This window comes from Homalodisca vitripennis, chromosome 7, assembly GCF_021130785.1.
Source record: "Homalodisca vitripennis isolate AUS2020 chromosome 7, UT_GWSS_2.1, whole genome shotgun sequence".
Classification (NCBI taxonomy): Eukaryota; Metazoa; Arthropoda; class Insecta; order Hemiptera; family Cicadellidae; genus Homalodisca; species Homalodisca vitripennis.
In genome coordinates this window covers 30,916,132-30,943,408 of record NC_060213.1, presented here as the reverse complement: position 1 = coordinate 30,943,408, position 27,277 = coordinate 30,916,132, and the positions used below count along the sequence as shown (strand labels likewise).

Sequence of the window (27,277 nt, the reverse complement as noted above, 5' to 3'; positions counted from 1 at the left end):
TTTTAGCTAACATAACGAGCACTGTTGCTAATACTTATTAATAAGAAGCAGTCATGTATTGCCTGACAGTCATCAATTAATCTTTATGACAGAGACATGAGTACACGTATATCAATTGTCGATATTAAAAGTTCAGTGCTAAGATTTTGTACATTCTCCCCTACATCAGGATCACACTTAAACATACAATTCAACATTTATTCATCCTTAATCCTTCACCAATTCTCCATCTACAGCGCCGAGGTCAATCTCCTGATTGGGCGATCTCCCACCCAAATGTAAACAGCTCGGTAACATTGGGTGCTGCGGTTTTCCTTATCCAATTGGGCAGCTGGTTGATAAAGTGAACACCTGCCTGTGAGGGCAGATGTTTGTAAACCACCGTTTTGTGTCTCCTAGTTGGTAGTTTCCCCTGCCTTTGGTCTCATACGAGTGAATGTTTCGGTCATATGCCATGGAACAGTTAGACATACAGAATAGAGTTGTTACAAAATTGTAGAGACTTGGCAGAGTTAAAAGCTGGATTTTTTGAAGGTTACTTTACAATATTCTCTGAAATTCAAATAAGCAATTATTAGAATTGCTTCCTTCTGCAATTGGAATACTCTCATGAAAAAGCCCTCCACAGACCACTCCGTAAGTAAGTTTGGGGTCAAATCAAGTCATAATACGCCATTATCAGATCCTGAGGCAATACTTGGCCAAAGGCCTCAAAACATAAATAATAAAGGCCTGAGGATAATTTGGCGCAAACTTGGTCAATGTGGTCCTTGATGGTTAGGTATATCAAAGTAATATCAAGATAAAAGTCATAAATTTTAAGCTCAAATACTTCAAAAGGTTTTCTTTAAGACATGTTTACCGCCTTATTTGAAAATGGCGATCTATTTAAAAATTGCAACTTTGTAATTGTAATAAGTATTACAAATAAGGCAAAGATTTCATTTTAAATTTGCTGTAAAATTAATACTTTCTAAGATCCCAATGATGGCCACCTTGACTTGATCAGCTTGTATACAAAGTCGAGCTATTTTTCTTAGGACAAGGTGCTCAGAAAATTGCACCTATTCCTACAAGAAACCTCTGTGCTCCTTCCAGAGTGATAAGCTATTCTCAACGGGTGAGGTTGGTGGTAGGGGCCGCCTCCTGTCGAGATCCATGAGGAAGAATGTGAAGCCAGCTCTGAACCAGCCACTCCAGTAATAGAGGCATATCCTTAAGACTAGACAAGAAATTTTGACTCTTAAGGAAGGAACACCAATAACTCCAACATATATTATTTTCAATTGCGTCTATTTAAACAATATAACTAATTAAATGACTTACATTACATCCTAATTGAATTTATTACTAACGTGTAGCATGTAGTAAATACATTAACCACTTGAGAGTAAATTAAAATGATAAATATTAAATAAAAAATTTAAAACATGTAAAATTTTCAGAAGTGGCATTTTATTTTAATTCAGACTTTACAATTGAATTTAGTCAAATTTGCTTGACTAGTAATTTTTAGAATAAAGGTTTAGAGGAAATAACATTTAATTTAGATTTGTATTCCTTTTCAAACTTAATTTAATGCAAGTTATATATTACATTTTAGTTATACTTGAGGCAGGAGTATTTTTAGAAACGGTCTATGTAGAATATATTTTCTGGCTAAATTTGTTAAAATTAATAATTTAAATGGAAAAATATAGCTTAAATTACTTATGCTCTCTTTTTTTAATATTTTGTATTAATATATTAGTAATCAATGGAAACCAAAGCTTTATAATATACACATAATCAAAATACAAACATGCTCCTTGCTTAGATTTACTACTATACATTACTCCAAACTAGTTATTAACATCCACTAGGACTATAATTTACGTTGGAAAAGTATAACGTCATATAACATGCAATAAACACCTAAGTATTTAGAATTTATTGTAGAATATACGTAGAATGTGGAAAAATCTAATTCCGTGATGCAAAGCGCAAGTGCTCCATTAGTTCAGTCTCGGATATTGCCGTTGTCACTTTGCTGCCATCCATTACGACAGATTACGTCATGAACTGAATGAAAATCATCATCATTGAGATAGTAAAACCAGCGACCTGAAATCACACAATAGACAAACAATAAATATATGTTTTTTTGTTATCTTAGGACAAGAAGCTTTTATAAATTGCACTTAGTCCTATAAAAACCTTAGCTCTGCTTCCGGAGTGACAGGATATTCAGGATAAGTAGTTTAGGTCGTAGGGGCCGCCTCCTATCTCAATAGGAGGAAGAATTAGGGCACTAATCTCAAAGTCATGTCCCTATGTAAGAAGGGAAGGCCAGCTCTTAACAAAGCTATCCAGTCAAAGCAGGCAGGGGATGACACACCCTTGTTGAGGCTAGCAAGAACCTCTGATGCTTAGGGAACGAAGCCCACCAACTTCAACAGCCATCTCCCGCAGTAGACTAGAATTATAGAATTACCCTTGCATTCCAGAATCTCGAGATTTGCGGTAGTGATGTGCCGCTTCTAGACATCCATAAGGTTGTTCACATTTAAGTGACACATTGGTTTTTGTTGTACCCAGTGGTAGGTTCAACTGGGATGTACAAACCAGGAGGTATAATACCATGTTAGTTTTAATTCAGAAGTACATCGTGTTTAATAAAATATAACAAACTAGACTTTAATGAACTGACTGGAAAAATTACGGAAATGTACGCACCAAATATACCACTAGACTTTCTGCGACGCAAAAGAATTTTAACTTATTCCTGATAAATCTGGAGTTAAATTTAATAAATGTATAATGATTACATAAGTATCAAGTATGAGTATAAGTATACCTATACTTACATATAGGTGGTGTAGTTCTATGAGTTTTTATTAGTGTATGTATAAAGCCGTTAGCCTAACCTAATACCAATAAATGTTTATGGATAAAATGTATTTGCTTCGCAATACCAGGATATAAACCAAGATCTCTTACTTGCGGGGAGAAATTTTCTCAGTATATATTTTTTTACAAATTAATTTTTTTATTTTGATTGTATTGATTGTATATATATTTTTTTCTTAGAGATCCTGTGGACAGATACGTAGGGAGAAATTTTACCAGTATATATTTTTTACCAATTAATAATTTCTTTATTTGGTTATATATATAATATATATATATTTATATATATATATTTATTTTTTAGATATCCTGTGGAACAGATACGTATGGTTTTTTAATAGTACATAAAAATTTTTAAATCCTCCAGTGGACAAAATTGAAGTTATTCCGTCCATCTGAAGGATATAGAGCTTCCATTATTATAAAAGGATCATCATAAAGTTTTTGACAAAACTTCAATCCTATAGATGAAATCATTCTCTAAAGGTCCTTTTAATATTTTGTAACATGTTACTTTTTTTAACATACAAAATTAAATTTAAATTTAAAATATTCATTAGTAAAATTGTAAAATTAGAACAGAAATTTTTTTTTATATTACGAATAACGACTTGGGTTTTAGAATTGTCATAAAAAGGAGCGAAATAATTATTTTACTGACGATGAGTCAGACGCTAACTGGCAGGTCCGTGCCCCGCGCGGATATCGCCGCTTCCCCTCGATCACGGCGAGAGGAGAAGGCTTCCCCCATCCCCGCGATCGCACGAACCTATATAACGACAGCCGATTGAAGACACGAGCTCCTCCCGTTTGTGTTCAATGGGGGTGATCGTGACAGGCGGAGAGAAAAAGTGGGGATGGAGGGGCCCCTCCTGCCAACTAGAGATAGCCCGCGTATTAGAATAGTGGAATAAGCAGTCCGCGCGTTCTCGCTCTGTATCCTCTGAATTTAATAGAGCCTGGTGGTGTAATATGTATATGTATGTATATGTATAAATGTAATACATATATATTACATTTTCAAAGCTGGATGCTGCAGGATGCAGCGCAATTAAATTTATTTCATTGAACCGTGATTTTACAACGTAATTAATGGCAGGCAATTACTCTTGTCTACATACAAATAAACCAATACAACGGAGTATCGAAATACCAAAAAAGAACGTAAGGAAGTCTAATGTAACAAAGTAACCTTAATGGAAGAAACCTTTTACAATGCCTGGGAAAAGGTCATGGGTCCAGCGCAAGTAAGATTATTTTGTACATGGCATGTACTAAGAGCGTGGAAAAAGAATTTAAAACAAAATACAGTTAAAAGAAAAGAAAGATGCTACTTTTAAAATTTTGCAAACTTTGCTACAAGAAAGGGACATAAATCCTTTTCATACCCTACTGGAAGGAGCCTTAAAAAAAGTTTGATAGTAAACAAGATACTTCTGTCTTCGGCAACTATTTCAAAGATTATTACGTAAAAACCACCGTTTTAAGCTTTGGGCGTATTGTTACCGCATGAATGCTGGCATAAACACAAATATGTCTATAGAGAGCTTCAATAAAGTGTTGAAATATTTTTTATTTGGAAGGAAAAAAAGTGCAAAGACTGGATAAAACCTTATTTGCTTTACTAAAACCTGATTAGGGACAAACTTTTTGACAGCCTAATAAAATTGGAAAAAGGTAAAGTAGTTACAAAACTAAAAATTCTACGTAGACGCCATAAAGAAAGCTATGGGATTGCCGACTTTAACATCATTGCATTGGAAAAATGAATGGCAAGTGTTATCTTCTAAAGCACAAGAATTTTATTCAGTGAAAAAAAGTTAAAGAATGCAACTGTTGTGTACTTTTGTGCCTACATTGTAATTTCCTGTTTTCATGAATACATATGCTCGTGTATGGACAATAGTATAAAAAAACAACATGTGCAAGCATATCCATTTGGTGGCTCGCTCACTCTGTAGCAAAAAACCGATGACTCACCTTTGGAAATGTATGAGACTGGGGATTTGAAAATAGACATCGATGATAATACAAACTTAAAAGAGGAAGTATTAAAGGAAATTTCATGTGAACAAAATCAATACTCCTAATGACGAGGCCCGCACAAGAGAATATACGAAAAAAATGACATCCTGATGGAATATATGACAAGAAAAACAACTACTTCAGACCAAAAACAATATATTGATAAACATTTCACACAAATGTTAACTACACTAGAGGCAATGGCCACTACTGCGCAGATACCAGTTAAAGGTAAGTCCAATCACTTTATGACCAGTTTTAAGTAAACCACTATTTATTGTTTAGTAGTAAAATTTAAATTGATTTAAATTTAAAACAAGTAATAGTAGCTCAAAACTATGCCACGGAAAAATTCTGTCAAAATTTATCGAATTTATGTTTTAGGAAGAAGAGTGTAACAGGCAAACCAGGTAATAGCAATATTACCAAACAAAGGAGTTATGTTTCCACGAAGAAGAAAAAAAAATCCTCGCAGAGAAGCCTCACAGAGGAGAAAAAGTTGGAGATTTGCCTGGACTTAAGCCTTCTGAGTGACAATGGCAGACTTCAATAAATTGTATAAATTTGTATAATTGTATCATAAATCTGTACAGTAATATAATATAATTAGGATAATTTTGTATTTATTAATTATGTCACGTGCTATTGTTAGGTATTTAAGTCAGGTAGTTGTCATTGATTTTTGTCATATTTCTATAATTATGTTTTTGGTTAAGTAATTATTAATTTATTTACTACAAAATTAAGGACTCCCACATTATAATATGTTGCTTTTGTCCTATTAATTTGAATATATTCCAATATCACAAAAAAGATAACTGGATATGGTTATAATTTACATTTATGGCATTTTATGTATACTGAATTAGCTTTAGACTTTGAAAATTATATAATGTGTTTTTTATTCAAATTTGTTTTATTAAAGCTTAGTTTAAATGGGTAGTAGATTTATCGTATTTGAATTTATTTGTTAATTTCATTTGCTTGAGTGTTGTTTTCTTTTGTTTTTCTAATAAAGTTGGAACCTCTACACAGGCAGTTCCTTGCCTTTTGAGGTCCCTATTTTGTTTTCTTGAATTTTGGTTTATTGATGTACCCTAGCTGTATTAAAAATAAAAAAAGACATGTTCATATTTCTTTAATAAAAAGTAACATTGTTTTATTTTTATTCTCATGTCAAATTGTGTCTACAACTAAGGAGCAGCAATGTTTGTGTTTGTGCTTAAGGTATAAAAATGATGTTTATATAATTTTTACTATTGTACATATTTTCAAGAAAATAAATAATTTTTCTATTCTATTCTAGATTATGACATTTTATTCGTTGTGCACCATCTCACATTTTGTAAAGTATCTTTGGAGTTATAAAGAAAGTTCAATATTAATATAATTAATTCGATATAATTTCTATGTTTTGCAGATATGTTCGGATATAAAACGACTCATTAAATTCGGATATAAAACGACTCATTAATTCGGATATAAAACGACTCATTAATTCGTAAGATAATAGAAATCAGAAACCGTTTCCGAACTGAGGTCGCTATCAGCCGCATGTACAGGGTTTGTCAGGAATGTTCGGGATTTATCGGTACTGCTCGGCTCTGCCCCCACTCTTTCTCTCCGCCTGTCACGATCACCCCATTGAACACAAACGGGAGGAGCTCGTGATTGAAGACACAGAGAGACAGTCAGTAACCGCGACACCGCCGACGACCGCTGCTCACCACGACGACTTCGACCCCTTCCCCCGACCCCGCTCGCTGAACGACTGTACATCGCGACTCGACGCCGCCGATATCCAGCACCAGGTAAGGAACAACGACCCTGTTCCTTACTAAAGTGTTTATCTCCGCCATCAACAATTCTTCCAAATTTTTATGTGAAACAGAATTTAATATTTTATTTGTCATTTATGAAAATTAATCGATCTGAAAATATATTATTAATGTTTGATGGTTATAGATTTATTTTGATAAGATAATTGTTTGATTTTAAATATACTCTTAATAATTTATTTGAAATTTACGGGTATCATGAATTTAAATAGAATATATTTGACTTTCTCAATTTACTCAAACTTTAATTACTTTTTCAACTAGAATTACTAAAGTTATTCTTTTCTTCAATTTAATTTATATTTTGAATTCCAATTAATCAGATTATATTTTTTATCATTTCGACTATATTTTAAATACTGTGATAAAATTTTCCTTTCTAAATTTTCAGGTCTCGCATTTCTTTTTCCTGGCGATCGATCTGACACCTCATCCCGAGTTTCCTTTACGAACTTTCCTACCGATTATCTCCACCCGGAAAAATATATAACAGTCGTGACTCGCCTTACCACTGCTTTCTTTCCGGCGATTGTACTGGCATCCTATACCCACGACTTCCTTTTATAAATACTTTCTTCCCCACCGACCTCGTCCTCATAAACTAAATCTTATGTTCAATCGATGTAAATTTTTTTATATTAGGTATAAAGTTTTCTCGACCATCATTATGTTGTCTGATTATTATCACATTTCTTGGGCGAATCTCTAATCTACTCGGAAATATTTTTCGTTCTTATTGAAGTTCAATCTAATTTTCATTTTATTAATTATTTATATCTTTGTTAAGTGATTATCTTTATTTTTCTCCTTTATATATTTTGGGACTCGCAACTCTTTCTTTTTATTTTTGCGAACGTCCTGACACCCTCACCCCCGATAACCTCCTTCAAAATATTTATTTAACGATATTTTAGCTTATTTTTCTGGTGAACTGTACAAATAGGGTAAGTGTTGAATTTTTCTTTGATATTCATAGAGCCCTGATATTTATAGTAATTTAGCTTAGTAGCATTATTGCATGGTTCAAATAATTTACCTTTATCTTAGCTTGCATACGGTAGGGTAATTCTGCATGGTGTGTTATAAGTGATTACTTTGTTTTTTTTTATTTTCCAAAATTATATGCCTGAGAAAGTAAACTCGATATTTTATTTTTGGAGCTATACACTTGCCTAGAGAAAAAATACAATTTAGTCTATTTTTATATTATAAATTCATCTAGCTTTTGCATCCCGTAGAAATATTTTTTGTTAATGGTTAGTGCTTGCTTTATATATATAGTAGTTGCACTGTGATATTGGTGCATGGCTAAATTCTTTAATTTATAAGATTGTATATTTGCTATTGGTGTTATTTGAATATTGCTTTTGTTTGCCATTGCTATTTATATTTTGCTTTGATTTTGTATTTTGCTTCTACTAACCATCATTATTTAACCGATTCATTATTCCAACCCCGGGCTCTTACAATAGTTACTGTATACGACTCCCCGACCAAGTTATCAGTGGAGGACTACTCAGCTTACTTGTAATTCCTCACTGACCGACGTATCAATAAAAAATACAGTTGTTTTCGAAAATCAAAACTCGCTTGAACAATAACTTTCCTAGAACAAGAAATTTTTATTTTTCTGATCAAGATTATTTTTTTTTACGCCTTCAAAATTTTATTGGAGTTGACGTGATGAAGTAAGCCCAACGTTATTTTGGAAGTATCAATTTCTTCCGCCAGGGCCCTCTGATTCGACTCCTAACAATAAATAATAGTTGTATGAAATTCTCGAACCCTGGAAATTTCTAAACCCAGCTCGACTGGCTATCTGGCAAGTAGCGAATATTTTCGCTTGCCCCGAAAATAACATCGCAATTTATCACATTTATCTTCATTGAGTTGGGTTTTGTAGAATTGTAAAAAATAATAAAATTTCTGGTGATTTGAGGAAGGCACTATAACTAAAGAGTGCGCTTAAAATAAACAATGTAACCGAATGTTAATATTGACTTTCCACTAAAATTTTTCATTTTTACTATATGAATAAAAGTTTTTCCATCTGAAAATCTGATTTGTTTTTATTATGTGAGTTTAGAGATTTATTTATTATGCTATTTCCTCGTTACATTCACGGTTACTTACAAGGCCAATGTAAAATTATTTGCTAACACTCAGTTAAATGCCATGGAGTGACTTGCACCATCATCGAATTCAGTGTCGCCTATATAAAAATGAAGTATCGTGCAAAATGTCAAGTCTATGTAGGTCAGTTCTTTTACGAGATATCGTGCGGACAGGCTTTGCTAACGGTCGGCCCATAAATGGCAATACTCGGAGTACAGAGTAGGTAGTTGGTGTGGTGTAAGAGGGTGCTCGCCTGCCTATAGATAAACACGAGTCCAAGACCACGTATATGGGTGTGTGAATGCAACTTATATACTTACAGAAGTGAGGAAGGAGTTATCTACCACAAGCAACTCCAATGCTGTCAAGTCAGTAGAGGTATGAGCCATCTCTAGCATGATTACTTTTAACTGGAAATAGGAGCATTCATATTAGTGCATTCACGTTTATACAGGTCACAATTTACTTTACATCTCATCCTCCTATATACATTGTTTCCAATAACCAATAACAGTAGTTTATTGCAATTATTTAAAAATCATGGATTTGGCGTTAATAGTTTTGTGTAGTGGTAAAAGAAATATATGAATATTTCCATTTATAATTTATGTAGAAGATTTCCCTATAAAAATAGTTGCTGTAACATTGAAACATATAATCTCATTAAAAAAAAATATTAAATGTAAAACGCCCTTATTCGTATTCTTTCGGTAAAAAGAATCCCAAAAATTGGCACAAACCTAAGTATTTAAGAATATGATTCATACTTATTTACATACTTTCTTTCTGTACTCCAAAGGGTATTCTGCAGAGCAAATTCCCCTGTTGATCTCCCACGATAACGATTCCACCTAATGGACATTAGATCGTTAGTGTTTGGTATTATAAAAAATGCAGATAATTAGTTAGTTACGTCTACCTTTAAAAAATAAAATCATCATGTTGTCTTCAAACCCAAACTACTATAATTCTGGAATAATTACATTAATAATATTATAATTAATTTCTCTTCGTAGTGCTTCTCATGAATGGTATGAGTATGAATAAGTAATTACTCATTGGTACAATTGCGACCTTCAATAGTTAATGTTGTAGGATTTCGTTTAATACGTAACTTACCAAAAATTTATTTGCTCTCTTTCTTGTGTCCTAGAAGTTGATATTAGACAGAGATTTTATGTGTTGTAGACCATACTAAGTATTGTGAGATGTATTCGAAAGTAATTTGGTGTAATAGATGTTGAGATTAAATAACTATTTTAGTTCGCAAGAAATCTACGGTCTTAGCTCTTAAAGATACAGTTTCTAAAAATAAGAAAAAAATACGAAAAAATCTGTTGACCACTTTACGCCGAGTGGTAGACTTTGGAAACAACGTTAAGGCGCACCTTACCAGGAGATAAGCACATGAAGGATTTCAATAAGTACATGGTAGATGACTGGAAGGAGTGACAATAATTAAAATATATTAAACTTTTTTAATATATCATAAATATAAAACACATAACTTTATCAAGTTTTAATTCATTTACAAACTGTAAATAATTCTAATTCTAATCATAAACCGTTTTTAATTGGTCAAAGTATTGTAAAATTCCTACTTCAATAGCTAGTAATTCCTATTAGAGTGATAAACATACGATATATTTAACTTTTTTATTTAGGGAAGTTACCTCAAGATTTTTACGTTCGAAATGAAAAATATCACTCTTTCTACTAAAATCTATCCTTTTTTTAAATAATTAGCTGAAGTCTAACCACAACGTATTTTATCCTAAAAATAAAGACTAAGCGAATATTAAGCGATGTGCAAATTCTAGTACACTGTTTGCATACTAAAAATAAAATACAAAGTACAAAAAAATATGTACCCAATTTGATATCCTCCTCGATGTTCCAGCTAAGAACAGCAGTTCTGTGATAATGTGAGTTTGGAGTATCGCGGCCAACACAGGAGATGTAGACTCGTAGCACTGCAGCACGTTGTGGAGGCCGTAGACTTTCCAGTAAGACGATAGACTGTCTAGGAATTGTAGCAGACCAGTGGAAATTGCATTGGCCACACACAGTGAAAGAACACTGTTGACTTTGTGGTTGAATCCGAGAATCCGTCTGGTTAATGGAACTATGTCCAATATATTCCTAGTTTCTACTACTTTTTTTTGGATGCACTTCATCCTCTTTAAGACCATGTGTTTCATCAAAACAGCTTGGACTGAAGAGAACTTTGTAATAACTACGGTAATAAAGTAAGCACTCTTGGTTTCTTTTATAAATCTGAGATAGGCCGAAAGTTGGATGGTTACAAAGCAAACAATCGCCGGGTAAAAGAAGTCAATTTGAGACCTCAGCGTAGTTTCCAAATCACGGTCAACACTGATGAGATCCTCTAGGCCAACTGTGTCCGTCTGGCCGACATTCAAAAATACCCATAAATTGTTTAAGGTTGATACTATAAAATAAATCCTTACCATTTGATCTAGAAATGACTTTATGTCAGTAAAGCTAGTCGAGACTAAACACTTTGTCACAGAGGAAAAACAAACTATTAGAACTATTACTACTACAATCTTGTTCCAATTCGTTAATTTCCTCTTTCCAATTAGTTTAGGAAAGGAGAATGGGTTGTTATCATAAATCTTTATAAAGTCTTCTTCTGTCATCATCGTGATGAAGTTTTGAATAAATCCTAAAGGTCTATAATAAATGTAATTTTAGGACACACTTTTGAAAAGAATGTTGAAATAAATAATCTACCACTCATTGTTACTTTTTTAATGGAATAAAAGTATTTTAAAACTACACTTTATGCTTTCAATGTTTAATTAAAATACAATAGTCAAAGATAATTTTTACTTTCGATTCTAAACTAAACATATGATACGAATCCTTGTGGTGCTGTACAGAACAAGAATAAAACAAGGCGAGCGAATCAATGGGTACTTTAAAAATATCCTTAGCAACAGTGCGTACACAAATAAGTCACTCTTCTATAACTACTATGTATTTTTCACTTTATCAACGTCACGTTTTGTGTTCAGCTATTATGTACACAGGTGTGTTCTCAGCTTAACATTAAGTGCTTGTTACCATAAATTATTATCAGCGGTAGTGTGGAGTCAATACCTGAATAAACGTACAGAAACGTTTTCGACTCACCCTGTATAGGCGATCGATGATTGAAATTACCAAAGATATGTTTATTTGTAGCGTGGAGTGTTTTATCGTAAACATGTTGTGTTTTGTACTATTGAAATTCTCACTAATAGCCAAATTGCAGAAAATGTTCTACTTCCATTAGTTTTTTGCATTACATATAAAAAAGTTCTGAACTAATTAAAATGTGTAAAATATTGTAAGTATACAAAGACTGTGTCTAATATTAACGTTTTAATTGTTTGAAGTTATGTTTTTTTCGGATATTTAACAAATAACCGGAATAAAATCTTTTATAATGTTACCTTAAACGTACCCTAATAATCTTACTCGCATATGATTTTTAATTTTATTTTAAAAGCAACAATCTGTCTGAGGCTTGAGGCATTGTGTCAAGTCAAAGTGAAGCTTGACGGTACAATATCCGTAACGAGTCTCTCAGTATCTTTGTATCTCTTTGACGTTGCTTTGATGCTGCCTGCGTTACTAACAATATTACACCAAAGCGCTCTTCTTTAGTGAGTTACTGCGTTTGTAAAGGTCTAATCTATAAAGAGATAGCCCTTCTTTTACTTTATTAGTTATTTGCTATCTGAGGATGTTTTATTGTGATTTGCAACAGACATTAGACGTTTGAACCCCATCATGTTAGTTACCAATCAGGATGCCAATAAATAATTTAAGTAGTAATAATATCACTGCTAACTGTATAGCAATATAAAATAGTTAATGGAAGAGTAAAACCTTCCTCTCCAAAGTGATTTATCAGCGTTCAGATAATTGGCTGAGTGTAAGCGAAGCCTGTCTTTTGAAAGGCTTACACTCAGAAGCGAAGAAAAGCAGTAAAAATTATTGTATTCTGCATGTGTATTTGTAATCATGGTAGCAAACTGTCCTGAAGACTGGTAAATTTGCATAACAGCATGAATTTTGCATTTATATACTGAAGGAACCACGGAATTTGATGATAGTGTACAATGCACCATGGGAGTTGGGTGAGTATTAGCGGAAATTTTTACATTGGTCCAATGGGAAACGTGAAATTGAAAGATTAAATTGATTTATAAACAGTCTTATGATAATTATATACCATTGTAACATTTGGCATAGTATAACGACTTGGATAGTAGATATTAATATTCAGACATCCAAGACGATAAAAAAATATTTTTTGATTAGTAAGCTCCGAGTAAATATTCAGTAAAATTTATTACTATTCTTTTAACTATTACAAATTATTTGGTTTGTTTTAAAGAAAAATCAGAGTTCTAAATAAAATAATAGATTTATTTTAAACTGGCAAATTAAAAAGTTCAATGTTTCAGAATCTTCATCACTCTATTTTCCACAAAGAATTGACAAATCGTTTAGTAATTTTAAAAGGTCCTTTGGCAAGAAATATGAATTTCAATAAAATATATTAAACTAAGAATCAGAGCTCTCTCATGAAACAAAAAAAAGTTTTCAAATAAAAATCAAATACCATTTGGAAATAACTGAAATAATAAAGTTCACTTCTAAGTTCACTGAAAAATTCAAAAAGAAAAAATAAAACTTCTCTTTCCACTAGTTGTACCTTAACTTTTAAGTCTTTACAATTCAGATAAAACTCTCTCAAACAATTATTAAAGTTGAAATAATTTCCAATTAATAATTCACAATAAAACAGTACAAATAAATTATAATTACTAAATTACTAAATTTCCAAATTCCAATTAAAGTTATTATCAACGTTCAATTTTAATTCATTTTTCTTGCAAGTTTGAACTAAATGTAAATCGTAGGTTTCTATTATGCTCTATTGTTCATCAAGAATCAGTTATGCAGATTGCTCTGTAGTTTCTATAAATCTAATTTTCCTATAAAAAAGACAACAAAATTTATTTAATATCAGATCTTGAAGACTATTTCAATATAACGTACAATAAATTTGGTGCTTATCTCAAAATCCCTCGCGGAAAAAATTTAGAAATACAGCGGACACTGTAATCAACTTAATTCACGATAATAACCAAAAGAAGGGCAAAAATTATGAGCTGGTGGTTTTATAGTTCCCCTTCCCCACCCTTCAGATGGACATCCGCGGCGTTCTCTCATTGGCCCAGCCGTATCCAACTTAAGAACAATAGCCTTCTCAGATCTAACGTAACTGCAGTACAAGACAAGTTCTGATCAATTCAAGGCAGTGAACCGCCTTCTTAATAATCTAAAATTACCAGTAGTAACTTGCCAAAGGATTACATATTCGTTAGTATCCTTACTTTTCACAATCTAATTAAAATTAAATCCCAACATTTCTTTCCCAACATTTTCATTTAATTTAAGTTTTAATTGAAAAAAACCAATGTAGCTTTGAAAAACGCTATACATTGTAACAGATGGTAGCCTGACTTTCAGAATTTGATAATAACTTTAAATTTTGCTTGCAGCCTCAACGAAGTCTGTTACGCGTTACCTATGCTTATATCATCATAAATATCCTGTCACTACTAAAGCAAATGCAATGTTCAGTTCAACACTAAGTCCAATCGAATATTTCCCAATATCTTGTCTTATATGATCAGAACATAACAAAACAGTCCCAACACACTACAAACACTGGCAAGGACATCTTATAACTTCTTCTTTATGTGATTCACATTCATGTAGGAGGACAATTTATTCTAACGTGGATTGATTGATATTTACCTATAATTTCAAGGAAAGGCAAAATACATCTACTCGGTTGGCGAGGTGACCCGATTTTGAGTTCAAAATATTCCGAGTAAAATGTGAAGTGCTCTGAACCACCATTTGTACTGCGGTCACTTGAGTAACAGAAGATCACTTGAGCTTCCTGTCCTTGAAACATCTCAACACTTTCGACAAGGAAGTTGGCTGAAAATAATCGTTTCTTACGAAAATTCTTCACAGCCAGAATAATTTGTATTAAATAAATATGTTACACAGTGATGATATGAGGACCGAATATTATCGAAGAGTTGGAGAAAAACTTCACAGGTTCACTAGAGTAGTGCAAACGATTTATTTCGGTTTGAAACCATTTTTGTGCAAAATTCACAGCACTTTAATATAAATACCCTGAACGCAGAGGAATAGGCAATCATTATTATCACTATACTATACATTTCAGATATCTAAAGTATAAAATCAGAGTTTTGTTTTTAAATTAGACACAAATAGACACATTTATAGCTTTACGGAGTGCCGCAGTTTGTATTAACTGATTATGTTTTCAAATTAAGTAATATGTAGGAAATTATTTATAATTTTTTTAACTACTCTTTACATAATAATGAAACTATTATGTAACTATTAATGAAACTAACTACTCTTCTTGTCTCTACAGATGCGAAATAATACTTGAAGGAGCCTATCAACTGTTCTGTGTAAACATTTTTTATGACAGTACAACCATATTTTTCATTAATGTAACCACACAATTTTCAATTTGTATAAATTTATAGTCATGAAAGTGTCTATTGGGTTGGCAGTAAGAACACATTTTAATTCAACATTTTCTGCAACCGCTATAGTAAGAAAATATCCAAAAAACAACAGCTAAAAAAACTGTTAGAAAACCTTCTTAATTATCTTTTTACAGAAGGAGACTTCTGATACCTGCTTATGTTTATATCTTCTTGATCAGGCCTATAAAGTTAACTTAAATGAAGCATCGAATATCTTAAGCTGAAATTAAGTTACTACGGCCGAACGTAGAAGCTTTATGTTCTAAGTAGGAGAAAAAGAGAAAACCAACTAAGGTATACAAAAAATACTAAAACCAGATTAAATTACAATAGCCATAAATATAAAATTCTAGACAAATTTTCTTGATCGTGGAAACAAGGCAAACTCAACTTTGGCGTCGAAAATATAATCCACTCGGACGAGAAATTCTCGTGCATGTGCAAAACCCAAGAAATTTCGTGAGTGGCCACGGATAACCACTATTTCTAGACAAATTCTTTAGTTATATATTTACTCTTGGCTTGATGCATCAAATTATTGAAAGTATACAAAGAAATAAAAAATAAAAAAAAAGATTATAGAAACCACTGTATATCTCCAAACTGACTATTGCAACGTTATAAAAGCTACAATAACTCAAAGTAAAATAAAAATAAAATTCTCAGAGCTACTGATATAAAAGAAGATACTACAAGACAAGAAAGTAATGTGAGAAAGGAGATATGAAAAATTTCCACACCGCGGAACAGTGAAAACATCTGCGAGTGAGGAAAAGCGAAGAAATGTCTTTTCGTGATGTAAGTCCTTAATTACAAATAAGTTATGATTAAAGTACTGCGCATTTTCATTACATTGCAGCCTTGTTGCAGCTTTGTTCAGATGTCATTGATTTTTAAATTTATAATATTATATAAAATTATAATGGTGTGTGTGTGTGTGTGTGTGTGTGTGTGTGTGTGTGTGTGTGTGTGTGTGTGTGTTACTGTTACTCAATAACCTAAAAGCTACTGGATTGATTGTACTAAAATGTTACTTGGACATTGTTTGGGTCCCTGGTTAACATATACGCAAATTCCTATTCCGGTAATCCTCCGGGCTAAGCACCACTGATCTCGGAATTGATTCAGTATACTTATGGACTTAATGAACAGAAAGTAAATGTGTTTTTAGTCACCTGCTAAAAGTCAACAATAATAAGTGCAATAATTTACACATATTGAAACAGGTGATAGGAAAAGGTTTTTGTTGTTCATTTGTTAAAGTCAGATCTCTTCACAAATTTCACGTTATGTACAGAAGCTTTTCTTTTTTTCTGCGTTGTTTTTTTTGCATTTTAATCCACTACAGTAAAATGGCATAATATATTATATCAGGAGTGTGTAAGCTAAAAAGCTAAGAACTTCGACTTTATTATTCCTTTAGAAATACGATTTCTAAACAATGGCCAATATATTTCAATTGTTACTGAATTAGTTGGGGTTTTTTTAAATAACTACAATTTTATCAAAGTTTTGAAAGAAATAATTCAAACAGTTATTGGCATGAGAACATTACATGAGTGAATTGTTTCGGTAGAATATGTATTTGATATTATATACTGACCTGTAACAGATGGATACCTATGTGAAAGTTGTGTCTGTTCGTTCAGTTCCGAACGATATCACAGCGGAAATGAACACAGGAAATAAGGAAGCGGAAATTGTGTATGAAATATCGTACAGTATTTATCTTTGGGAGGCTAACTGAAGAACGGTGTTATTCTGAACCTGTATTGTATTGATAATTTAGAAATAACGCTATACTATCACACAATATTATAATATAATAATGAATCTTACGTTGTTGGGTGATAAATTTGCTGTGCCGTGGGTGTTTATTTGTCTTCATGTTAGCCTCCAAGTCAAGAACTGATTTGATATGTATAATAACAGAAACTGGTTTGTCTGTGTTTTTTATAAAAGAAGAAATAAATGAACAGCAAATATAAATATATCAGGAAAAGAGAAACGTTAGATAAGGCATTCGTATACTTATTTTGCTTTAATTTTCAATTGTCTGAATATAAGATTAATTGTTGGAGTAATGCTGGTTATCGAAGAGTGATGTATTTATTCTGTTGTAAAACATATTTATCAAAGAAATACCAGGCACCCAAATGTGTCTGAATTTTAATAGCCGATTGGAAGCGGCTTACGTGATTTGGTTTGATTAAAAGTAGGCTTATCGTACAAAATATTTCTACAGAAATACAACAAAATAACCTGTAATATTACAATTTACCGAGCTTTTCCTTTCTATAAGTTTCAATTTGTTTATAAAAACAATAACATTATTAAAATTAAGGATTTTTAGGTGCTACAATTTCTTCTAGAATAGAAATAAAAGAAGTAGGCTGTTTTATTTTGATTAAGAAATTTGAGGAAGTGAACAATTTATTACGTTACGGTAAAATGTAAAGTACGATCATTGAAACAACTAAAACACTTTAAATTCGACAATAAAAAATCCCGATATTCATGTTTTCTGATTGAAGAAAACATTTAAATATACATATGAACATAACACATCTTTTGTGCTAATATCAATTGAGAAGCTTGTGTTTTGAACCAGCTCCGTTAGTTAAGCTACAGTTCGAAAGCCTTGCACTGGACCTTAGGTAAAATATTAATTACACAATTGTAAATATCAATTTATTATACCTATTTTAAATAACCCTAATTTATAATTTATAACTTATTACAAATGAAATTAAGAACTCCTGGTGAATACATTGTACATTTCCTATGTTAATTAACCGACCCCCTATTTTTAGCGTGAGAAAACGAAGTGACGGATAGCAATTCGACCTGGGTTGATATTACTATATCATGTGTACACAAATAGAGGAAATAAAAATAATAATATAATAATTTCAGATAGAACAACTTATTTATTCAAACGTACGTTTTGAAACTCAAAAGTCGGGCAGTTACCAAAATCATGGATTTACAAATACCCTTTCTCCACTGTCTGTTTAATATCAGAGCAAATCATTTGCAGTACATCACCTAATTCCATAGTGTCCATATCACGCTCGTTTCTATCACAAACGCTAACAGTAGATGTGTATATCACTTCTTTATCAATTCCAAAATTGTGCACCAATACTTTTATAATGGGCTTTATGATATGGAAGTATGTATATTCGATGGCATCCTTTAAAATAGGAATCTCGGTGACCTCGTCTACTCCGTCAGTCTTCAGACAGTCAGGACACAGGCTGGAGAACGTGTCTAACAACCTGTGCTGGAAACTCTTTGAGGAGCCCTTTGTTGGTGTTCTCCAGCCGTTGTAGGTGGCGCTGCTCATGTAGTCCTGTGAAGAAAATAACGATTAGGTTATTAAGAAATCTTTAATGTGCAGTAATCGGTTTTTTGTTTACTATTTTTTTAAATTATATTTTAAATCACAATACAAAAATTAATGAATGTCTCAATTCCACAGGTAAAGCTGGAACTAATAAGCCCTCTGAAACACAACCTGGGGGCCAACGGCTTAAAGGTGACTTCCGATCCACCACCAATGGCCGGGCAGGCGGGCTGCAAGAACAGGATCGCTTAGCGGTCACCTATCCAAGCGGCTCGTCGTTGCTTGATCCGGTTATCTTGAGATTACCGCCGTACCCGCTACACTGCGCCATTGGCAACACATACCTTGGTTGTGTTGCCAATTCTTAATAGCAATTTTCTAGTCGGGCCTATATACAAAGGGTTCAGAATAAGTATGTGATTTTTTATCTGTATATGTGTGAGTTTACTTGTATGTTACTTGCCTTATTTGAGAATATTCGTTATTTCATTAATGCTTAACTACTTTTTTAAGTTGATTCAGCCTTTTTTGTTAAACCTGGCATGAAGATATCAAGTATTATTACGTTAGGGACCTATAATTAATTATGGATTAGTCTAAAAACTATGGCATATTTTACTTGTTGTTAAAGAAGAAGTTTTTGTAATTAATAATATTATAAAAGTAATACAACAAAAGATTACTTTATAATTAAACCTCTGTAAGCAACTGATGGTAAACAATTCTTTTCCTTGTCGCCTTTCAATTACGAGTAAGGTTTAAACAGTTACGCATAGCATAACTAAAAAATTAAAAAATAAACGATTATAACAAAAATACGTTCCTAAATATTAACCTTATCTAATATAACTCACTTGTAGTTTATGATTTATACAAAAACAGTTGTAGGAAATAATTGTTAATCAACTATAATAGATAAAATATGTTCCACAATTAGAAATACTTAATTACGTTTTTTTATTTTACGTTAGTGTTTATTTTATATTTTAGTTATAACACAGAAAACATTACATGCACCGAGGTCTTAACCAAATTGATGTTGTACAATTAAAAATGTACCGCTATTATGTTCAATTGTTTCTTCAAAAAAGTATTCTTTGGTTAAATTCATGATATTTAAACATTCTAATAGCCTCTATTTTGAAACAGAAGTACTTTGGTCTTAAAAGTTTTATACGGGCAACAGGCACAGTATGTTATAATATTTTGTTAACCTCAGTAAACCTGTTTTAATCCATTTATTTTGTCATAAATATTACATACAGGAAGACAGACGAAATGAAATAGACATACGGTTATATAAAGGTTTATTCGTCTCATCCAAAGTTTAATAAGCGATTTGCATCGGAATTACGAAATGTAAATACGTTCACGTGAGAATTGGATCAAGACACCAACACTAGACAAAAATAGTAATTTACATCTATTTATATATTTAAGCCACAACTTTACAAGGGGTAAACCGTATGGAATGTTTAACAGAGATTAAGCAAAAATTAATTAATACCGATACAATTTGGGCTGAGGAGTAGCTAAGGATTGAGGAATATCTAGATGAAATGACGAACTGTGAAAAATTTTGGAAATTTTAATACTGATCCAAAATGCACCTTATAGCTCATTCACAACAAAGTTGGACTGCTAACGTAAAAGATCAGATAAAATATGTAGTTCTTTAACATATTAAAAGTTTTTAAATCACCGTTTCGATGCTATGACTCTTTAAATAATTTATTGACACTTGAATGGATCATTTAATCTTCCTCAAAATCGTTGTAACAAAAAAGTATTAGCAAGAACGAATACAAGTTTGATTGAAATAAAAATATCCAAATACATCGCTTACTGTATTCAATAAAAATATTTTGATATTCTACTATATGATTATTATACTTTAATATATTATATTATTTTATAATTATATAATATAAAAACAATAACAATAATAGTAAACATGCTGGTTGTGGTAAAGGAACAAAAGTACTATGTGCGTTACCGTGATAACCAACGCACGTGCTTGGTCCAATCACATGACAGAGTCTTCGCACATTAATATAGAATAAGTTAAATATAAAATATAACAAATACAACCCGTCTTGTGATCTCAATAAGTTATTTTAGCTAAACACATCACCCAAACTCTCATTCATACTTAAGCCTCATTATTAATTCAATAGATCTCAGTATCCTTTGTGATAGTTATCGCTGATATGAAAGCTATAAAAAGTATCATTGTGTCATAGTTTAAAAATAAAATTTTAGTTATAAATATATATATATATATATAAGTATAATTTATATATAGAAATGTAAAAGTATAATATATACATATATATATATATATATATATATATATATATATATATATATATATATTATATATTAAAGTGATCGTGCTCGCTTACGCACTAACAGATTTCTTTGAAATAAGCACCGTAAAACTTTTGTAAAACTGTTAAAATATTTTCATACATATATATTATACTTTTACATTTCTATATATAAATTATACTTATATATATATTGATTTATTTATAAGTAGAATTTATATATAGAAATGTAAAAGTATAATATATATATATATATATATATACATATATATATATATATATATATATATATATATATGAATATGAATATATATATATATTTATATATATATACATGGTCCCGGCGGAGCAAGTATTTTTTGTGATTTTATGTTTATTTACATTCAATTTGTCTATTGCCATTTATACCAATTGAATTAATACAAAGAGGTACAATTCCATGTTACGTAAACACTATACTGCTAGCAGTAAATGTTTTGAACAAATCCTGTGAATTTTATAGTTACGCAACAGCTAATTTATTAAATTAGGAATTTGATCGACTAAAGTATCTAAATATATGTTAAAGCCCTGAGGATAAGAATAGGAGTACTGGTAAGGCACCACATTTTCCAACGCAGTAGCGGTAGTTAATATAGCAGTTGCCAAGACAATAATAGTCCACATGTTTAGTCTAGAATGAAGAATAAGATATATTAATTACTAAAAGTGTTTCAAATAAGCAGAATAAAATAAATTAACCAATATACAATTTCCTCTACGTATTTTTGTGTATACATATACAGGGTTTTCACAAAAGGGTGTCACAAACTTCAGTTGGCGATATTACTCATCATTGTGAACAAAAAATATCATATAAACACAAATCGATAAATGTCTCTTTTAGCCGGTAGACCCCATTCTGTATTTTTTATTAAAAAATTATTATCTCTAAAAATAGTTAAGGTAAAGAAACCAAATTTGGCACATATTATTAAATATATTATAGAAAAAATGTATTATTTATTTTAACCAAGAACGCTTTTTCAGAAGTCCGGGAGCCTAATAATAAAATAAATTATTACTAAAACATGCATATTTAGGCTTGTTGTATGGTGCTCTTAACTTCAGTACGTCATGCTCAAATGAGTCCCAAAACAGTGCATGACGTAGAGATGCACTTGTATTTTGGTGATTTCAAAACGGTCATATTGTATATAATCAAAAGGAAATCATCCATCACGTTTGTTATACCAAAACAAACAAGTCGTTGGACTTTGTGTTTGAGTTAGAGATAACGCAGGTTCAAATCCTGTCAGTGACCATTGTACGTTTTATCAGTACCATTGACCTTATACTGTATCGACTCTCCCCCTTATTCTGTTTGATAAGATCCTCGCACAGGCCTGTGGCCCATGAAAGCGGACAGAATAAGGCTTAAAAGGGGATCTGCCTCTCCTTTTTAATAAAAAATAAATAAAAAAATTGATATTGCTGCAACTAATGAATTTATGTAGGGCAATTAGGTGATAGGTGGCTGAAAGGGTTCTCTTAATTCATAATTAGTTGTTTAATCCATTGAAAATGAGGAATTTTATAAATGATTAATTCATTAATTCCGTTTGCAGTTAGAATATAATCTATGTCAGTTCAACTCTGGTGATTTTAGGATGTACAGTGCTTCTTTTTACACTACTGCAGTAAATAAGTTTATGGACAAATTATTTAGAATATCATTTGAATTATTTACTTTCATCGTAATGAAACATATAACGAATTGGAGAGTCTTTACGTGATTTTGATTTCATGTTTTCGTTGTTTTTTGTCTCGGAGATTTCAAGTGGCCTAAAAGAATTAGAACGTGCTCCACGTAACCCTTGATGCTAAGACAGTTATGTAAGAGGATTACTTAAAAAAGAAACTCATATTTAAAATTATGTATTGTTTAAGTATCTACGATGTCTAGAAATAGATATTTTTGTATAGTTTAAAAGTATTTTTATAAGTTGCTTAGGCTTCTGCTGTTTACCAAAAGTTTAGTTTCGCGACACATATTTACTTAGCCAGGATATTAATATACTATTCTTTAAAATGTTCATTTTAAATTAGTTATGTAGGACGAAAAAAGCTATGAGTATAAAATAAAAAGTTTTTTGTAAAACGTATTTCGATTAGAAAAAATAATGATACTTTTTAATATTTCTAATAAAAATTAAACTTACCTAATAATTATAAATTTATTTCGAAGTACATTTAAAGACGCAATACAACAATCATTATTTCTGTGAAAGAGATAATTAAGTTAAAATTTTGAAGATGAGAAAAATATTAAGTCCATAACAAAACAAAGATAAAAACACCCCGTCATAGAATTTTATAAGTGTTTTACCTAGCAATATATATATAATATTTTACAATATTATTCAAAATTAAAATACTAATTATTAATTGTTTTTCCTTGGATGGAGATTTATTTGCTTTATAAATAGCCGTTTTCCAACTAAGTATATTAAGCTTTAAAAGGACTTATTTGGATTTCATATGTATGGGCCTAAATGGGTATTTCTATATAGTATGCATTTTTTAATTCTGTTATTCAATAAAATGTTAAAATATGCAGGAAAAAATTACAGTAACATAGTATTAAAAATTTAATTTAATTAGTAAATGTTCGTACAAATTATTAAAATTCAAGCTGGTTACAAAACTTAAAATTAATAAAAATAATTATATAGAGTGTATAACGTATCATATATGGTATAATGTGCAAACACAATTTACTTACCAGGTGAAAGTACAGTGGAGGAATGATGAGAGTATATTCAAGTTTATAATGTTCAGGTGCTTTAATTTATCTGACAATAAGCCGTAAATATCAGTGCATTTTACGGCCTGTCACATAAAAATCATATACCGAAACATTTAATCAAATATTGGTTAAGAGAACAATACTTAATTTACTATCTACACTAATAAATGTTCGTTGTAAATTATTGGTCGTTAAAAACAGACACGCTCTAACGGTATACTCTATTGTTAAAACATTTCCTAATCAAAGTCATCAGTACCGTTTCAAGGAAAAAACATTATTACTGGCGATAAAATTAGGACTAGTCACCGTACATATTGTGGCTGAGCGTCATCGAAGCCTATCACTCGAGGTGCTGGACAAATATAATTTCTGTCTGTCAGTTCCTACGATATCTTGAAAACTGGCTAAAGACTTGAAATTTTGCGTAAAGCTTCATTTCTATATAGGCAACACTGAATTGCATGATAATTAAACATGATGGCTACGAGAAAATATCAGAATAATTATTTAAAAACAAACTTGTAAAATATTAATACATGTAACCTAACTATTCTAACACAAGCAATATTATTACTTGCTGATTATGTGTATATTTTTATATTATTTAAACATTGGTGTGCAACCCAAATTTACAAACAAAAATTGTGGATGTATCACAATATAAGGTGTCTCAAGATATAAATCACCTGTAGACTTTAAGTTTTGAACTAAAATTCATTTCTACATAGATATAGATAGGCTCTATGATGGTGTATTTCCAACCATGGGCGTTAGCTGAGCGTTATTGAAGCTTATCACCCAGTAGACTGACAAAATGTCTATTTTGTCTTCCGTGGGATGAAAATATTTCTTTTCTATATGATTACCTGTCTACCTAGGATATCTCTACAATGAAATGATCAATAGACTTCAAACATTGCATGCAACTTTTGCAATGGCTATATGCAACACGTGGTGTGTCTTGTATTGTCATAATGCCACACAGTTCAAAGTACGATCCCACTTTATCCCTTGATTGAATGGTGAAGTAATGTCTCAATACTTTGCAGGCCAAAACATAACAGTAGATAGGCTTGCCACCGATCAAAGACGAGTTCCTGCAACATATTTCTCGTTTTCGGTAGCAGTCTTTACCTTTGAATGTAGGTTAGTAAGTAGGTTTTAGGTTTTCATTTGTAATTTTAAAAGTTTCTATTATTTTGATTTCTTGTCATTCTACGTAGAGTAAAAATTTGTATTCAGTTAAAAACTAACTTTCGGATTAGCTAGTGACTTTAAATTTGTAATACAACTCTGAACTGGGCAAAAGAAACAAATATAGATTCACGAGAATAAAAGCAAGGAGGTTTTATCAATTTAGGCTTATACAATTGTTGTATTAAATTAACATAGGACATCAATTCCTATGAAAAATACTATTTTATACAGCAATGTCGCCAAACAGGATTGATGTACTGTGTTGAATAGTAATATCCGTAACAGTCTAAATTATAAAGCAAGTCTAAACACTTTTTTTAAGTTGGGTACGTGTCAAGACTAGAGATTAGTTTGAGATATTCCTGTAGAATTGTAGGACTTGCTAAATCTCATCCAATGAAAATAGTCCATATCAGAAAAAAGACCACTTTTATAGAGCAAATAAAACGCAGATTTTAAGGCCTTTAGTTTGAGAATGGAGGTGATCCTGTTATTAGGTTTAATGTCCTCTGAACACATTCTCAGGATTGCATGACGACGTGGATTCAACGTTACACATTATAACTCCTGCTTTAAAATAACTAACTGTTTCCCGCGCTTTCGCTCGCTTTTGTCAATGTATGAGCACTTCTGGTTCAAGTGAATTATATTTCAAACGCCGATGTATAGTTTACCTTGTTGCCACGATGCAGAAAATCTGTCAAAAGTGTATGTTTATAGCAATTTTACACGAGCATGTTGTTTATTGTAAAGTGATCTAACACTCAAGCTTTATGACAACCATAAATTTATTTAAAAAACAAAGAAACATAAAAACTTAGCGCCTTCAAATAGTGTTTGGCTATTTAATATAATTAACTGTGTCGTAATTTCAGTTTATAATGTGCAGGTGCTTTGTAAACCTAGCGGTGTCGCCTTATATAAATGGGCGTAGCATAAAAACCTTCTCCGTGGAGCAATATATATACAAACAAACTTTCATTCGGTCAAATATTTTCTGTCTATAAAGGACATACAGACAAACATTTCCGTATATATATATAACACACACGCACACACACATATACATTACTAATTTAATAATTAATATTATTAATTATTAAATTATATATATATATATATATATATATATATATGTATGTATGTATATATTATACATGTAATTGTGTCTAGTTATTAATAATAGTATAATTTGATAAATAAATTTTTATATCGAAAGTTTTTATAGGTGTAACATCTTATCATATGTGTTTTTAATAAGTTTGTGTTCTTGTTTAAACACAAACGAAAAATTTGGTTATTACTAAAATTATTTTATTATATTTATACGACATTTCTTACGAGCATTTACTGCCCTGTAATCACGAACTCATAAATTTTATCGAACGTACGCAGTATTGATTAAATGTTACGAACCGTTTAATATACAAACAATTTAATTGGGTTTAATTTTTTTATAAAATGTGTAATAGAGCCGAAGAAGAAAAGGAGAGTTGTTCTTTATTACTAGTAGTGGTTTATCAGGGTTTTATTCTCAATATAAAATATTTTATTACTTCATAGTAATATATCAATACGTCTTCGATAACTAGACCGTATTCCATTAGTAACAAACTTTTCACAACTCTCCATTTCACTTATTGATAATATTTTCCCAGAAATAATAGTTACCTAGTATTTTATATATATATATAATACTTAATTTTTAAATATTTGAAGTGTCACAATACAAAATATGATGTTCCAAGAGCGAGACAGCCCGTATGTAAAGGTAGCCACACACCGAATTGCAATCAGGATCACTTTAAATAGACCTAGAATTATTTTGTTCTTCCGACGTTATATCTTATTGATTTTGTAACTGAGTTATAACTTTTGAAATGTTATTAATGCCACGTAATAGTGAAAAACATCTGATGATGGCCATACTGTGACCGAACCGAACTGGTAGTGAATTACCATATGAAGAACTCAAGAAAAAGTGATGAGTAAAGAGTTTTTACTTTAATTTTAATCTTATGATTAAACAAAAGTTAATTTTTTAAAGAGTTATTATAATAGAAATTATACATTTTTATTGTAAAATAACTAATTATGTGATGCTTTCTCTGTAATTA

At 31.2% G+C, this 27,277-nt stretch overlaps 1 protein-coding gene across 1 annotated transcript; it reads right to left on the bottom strand.

Moving 5' to 3' along the window:
* Positions 1–244: 244 nt before the first annotated feature.
* LOC124366664 lies at positions 245–24,012 on the bottom strand. The gene is made up of 6 exons (XM_046823265.1): positions 23,937–24,012; positions 21,743–21,845; positions 18,484–18,848; positions 10,739–10,979; positions 9,188–9,277; positions 245–355 (listed from the first exon to the last, which is right to left on the bottom strand). The coding sequence occupies exons 2-6, from the start codon at positions 21,836–21,838 to the stop codon at positions 245–247; spliced, it is 903 nt and encodes a 300-aa protein (XP_046679221.1). The 5' UTR covers positions 21,839–21,845; positions 23,937–24,012.
* Between the last annotated feature and the right edge of the window lie 3,265 nt (positions 24,013–27,277).

Coding starts and splice junctions, on each gene's coding strand:
- LOC124366664 (XM_046823265.1), bottom strand. CDS start 21,838: ATGTGGACTATTATTGTCTTGGCAACTGCTATATTAACTACCGCTACT. Junction 9,278..10,738: donor CGAGGAGGATATCAAATTGG/GTACATATTTTT, acceptor TCCTATTTCCAG/TTAAAAGTAATCATGCTAGA. Junction 356..9,187: donor ATAACTCCTTCCTCACTTCT/GTAAGTATATAA, acceptor CTGCCCTCACAG/GCAGGTGTTCACTTTATCAA.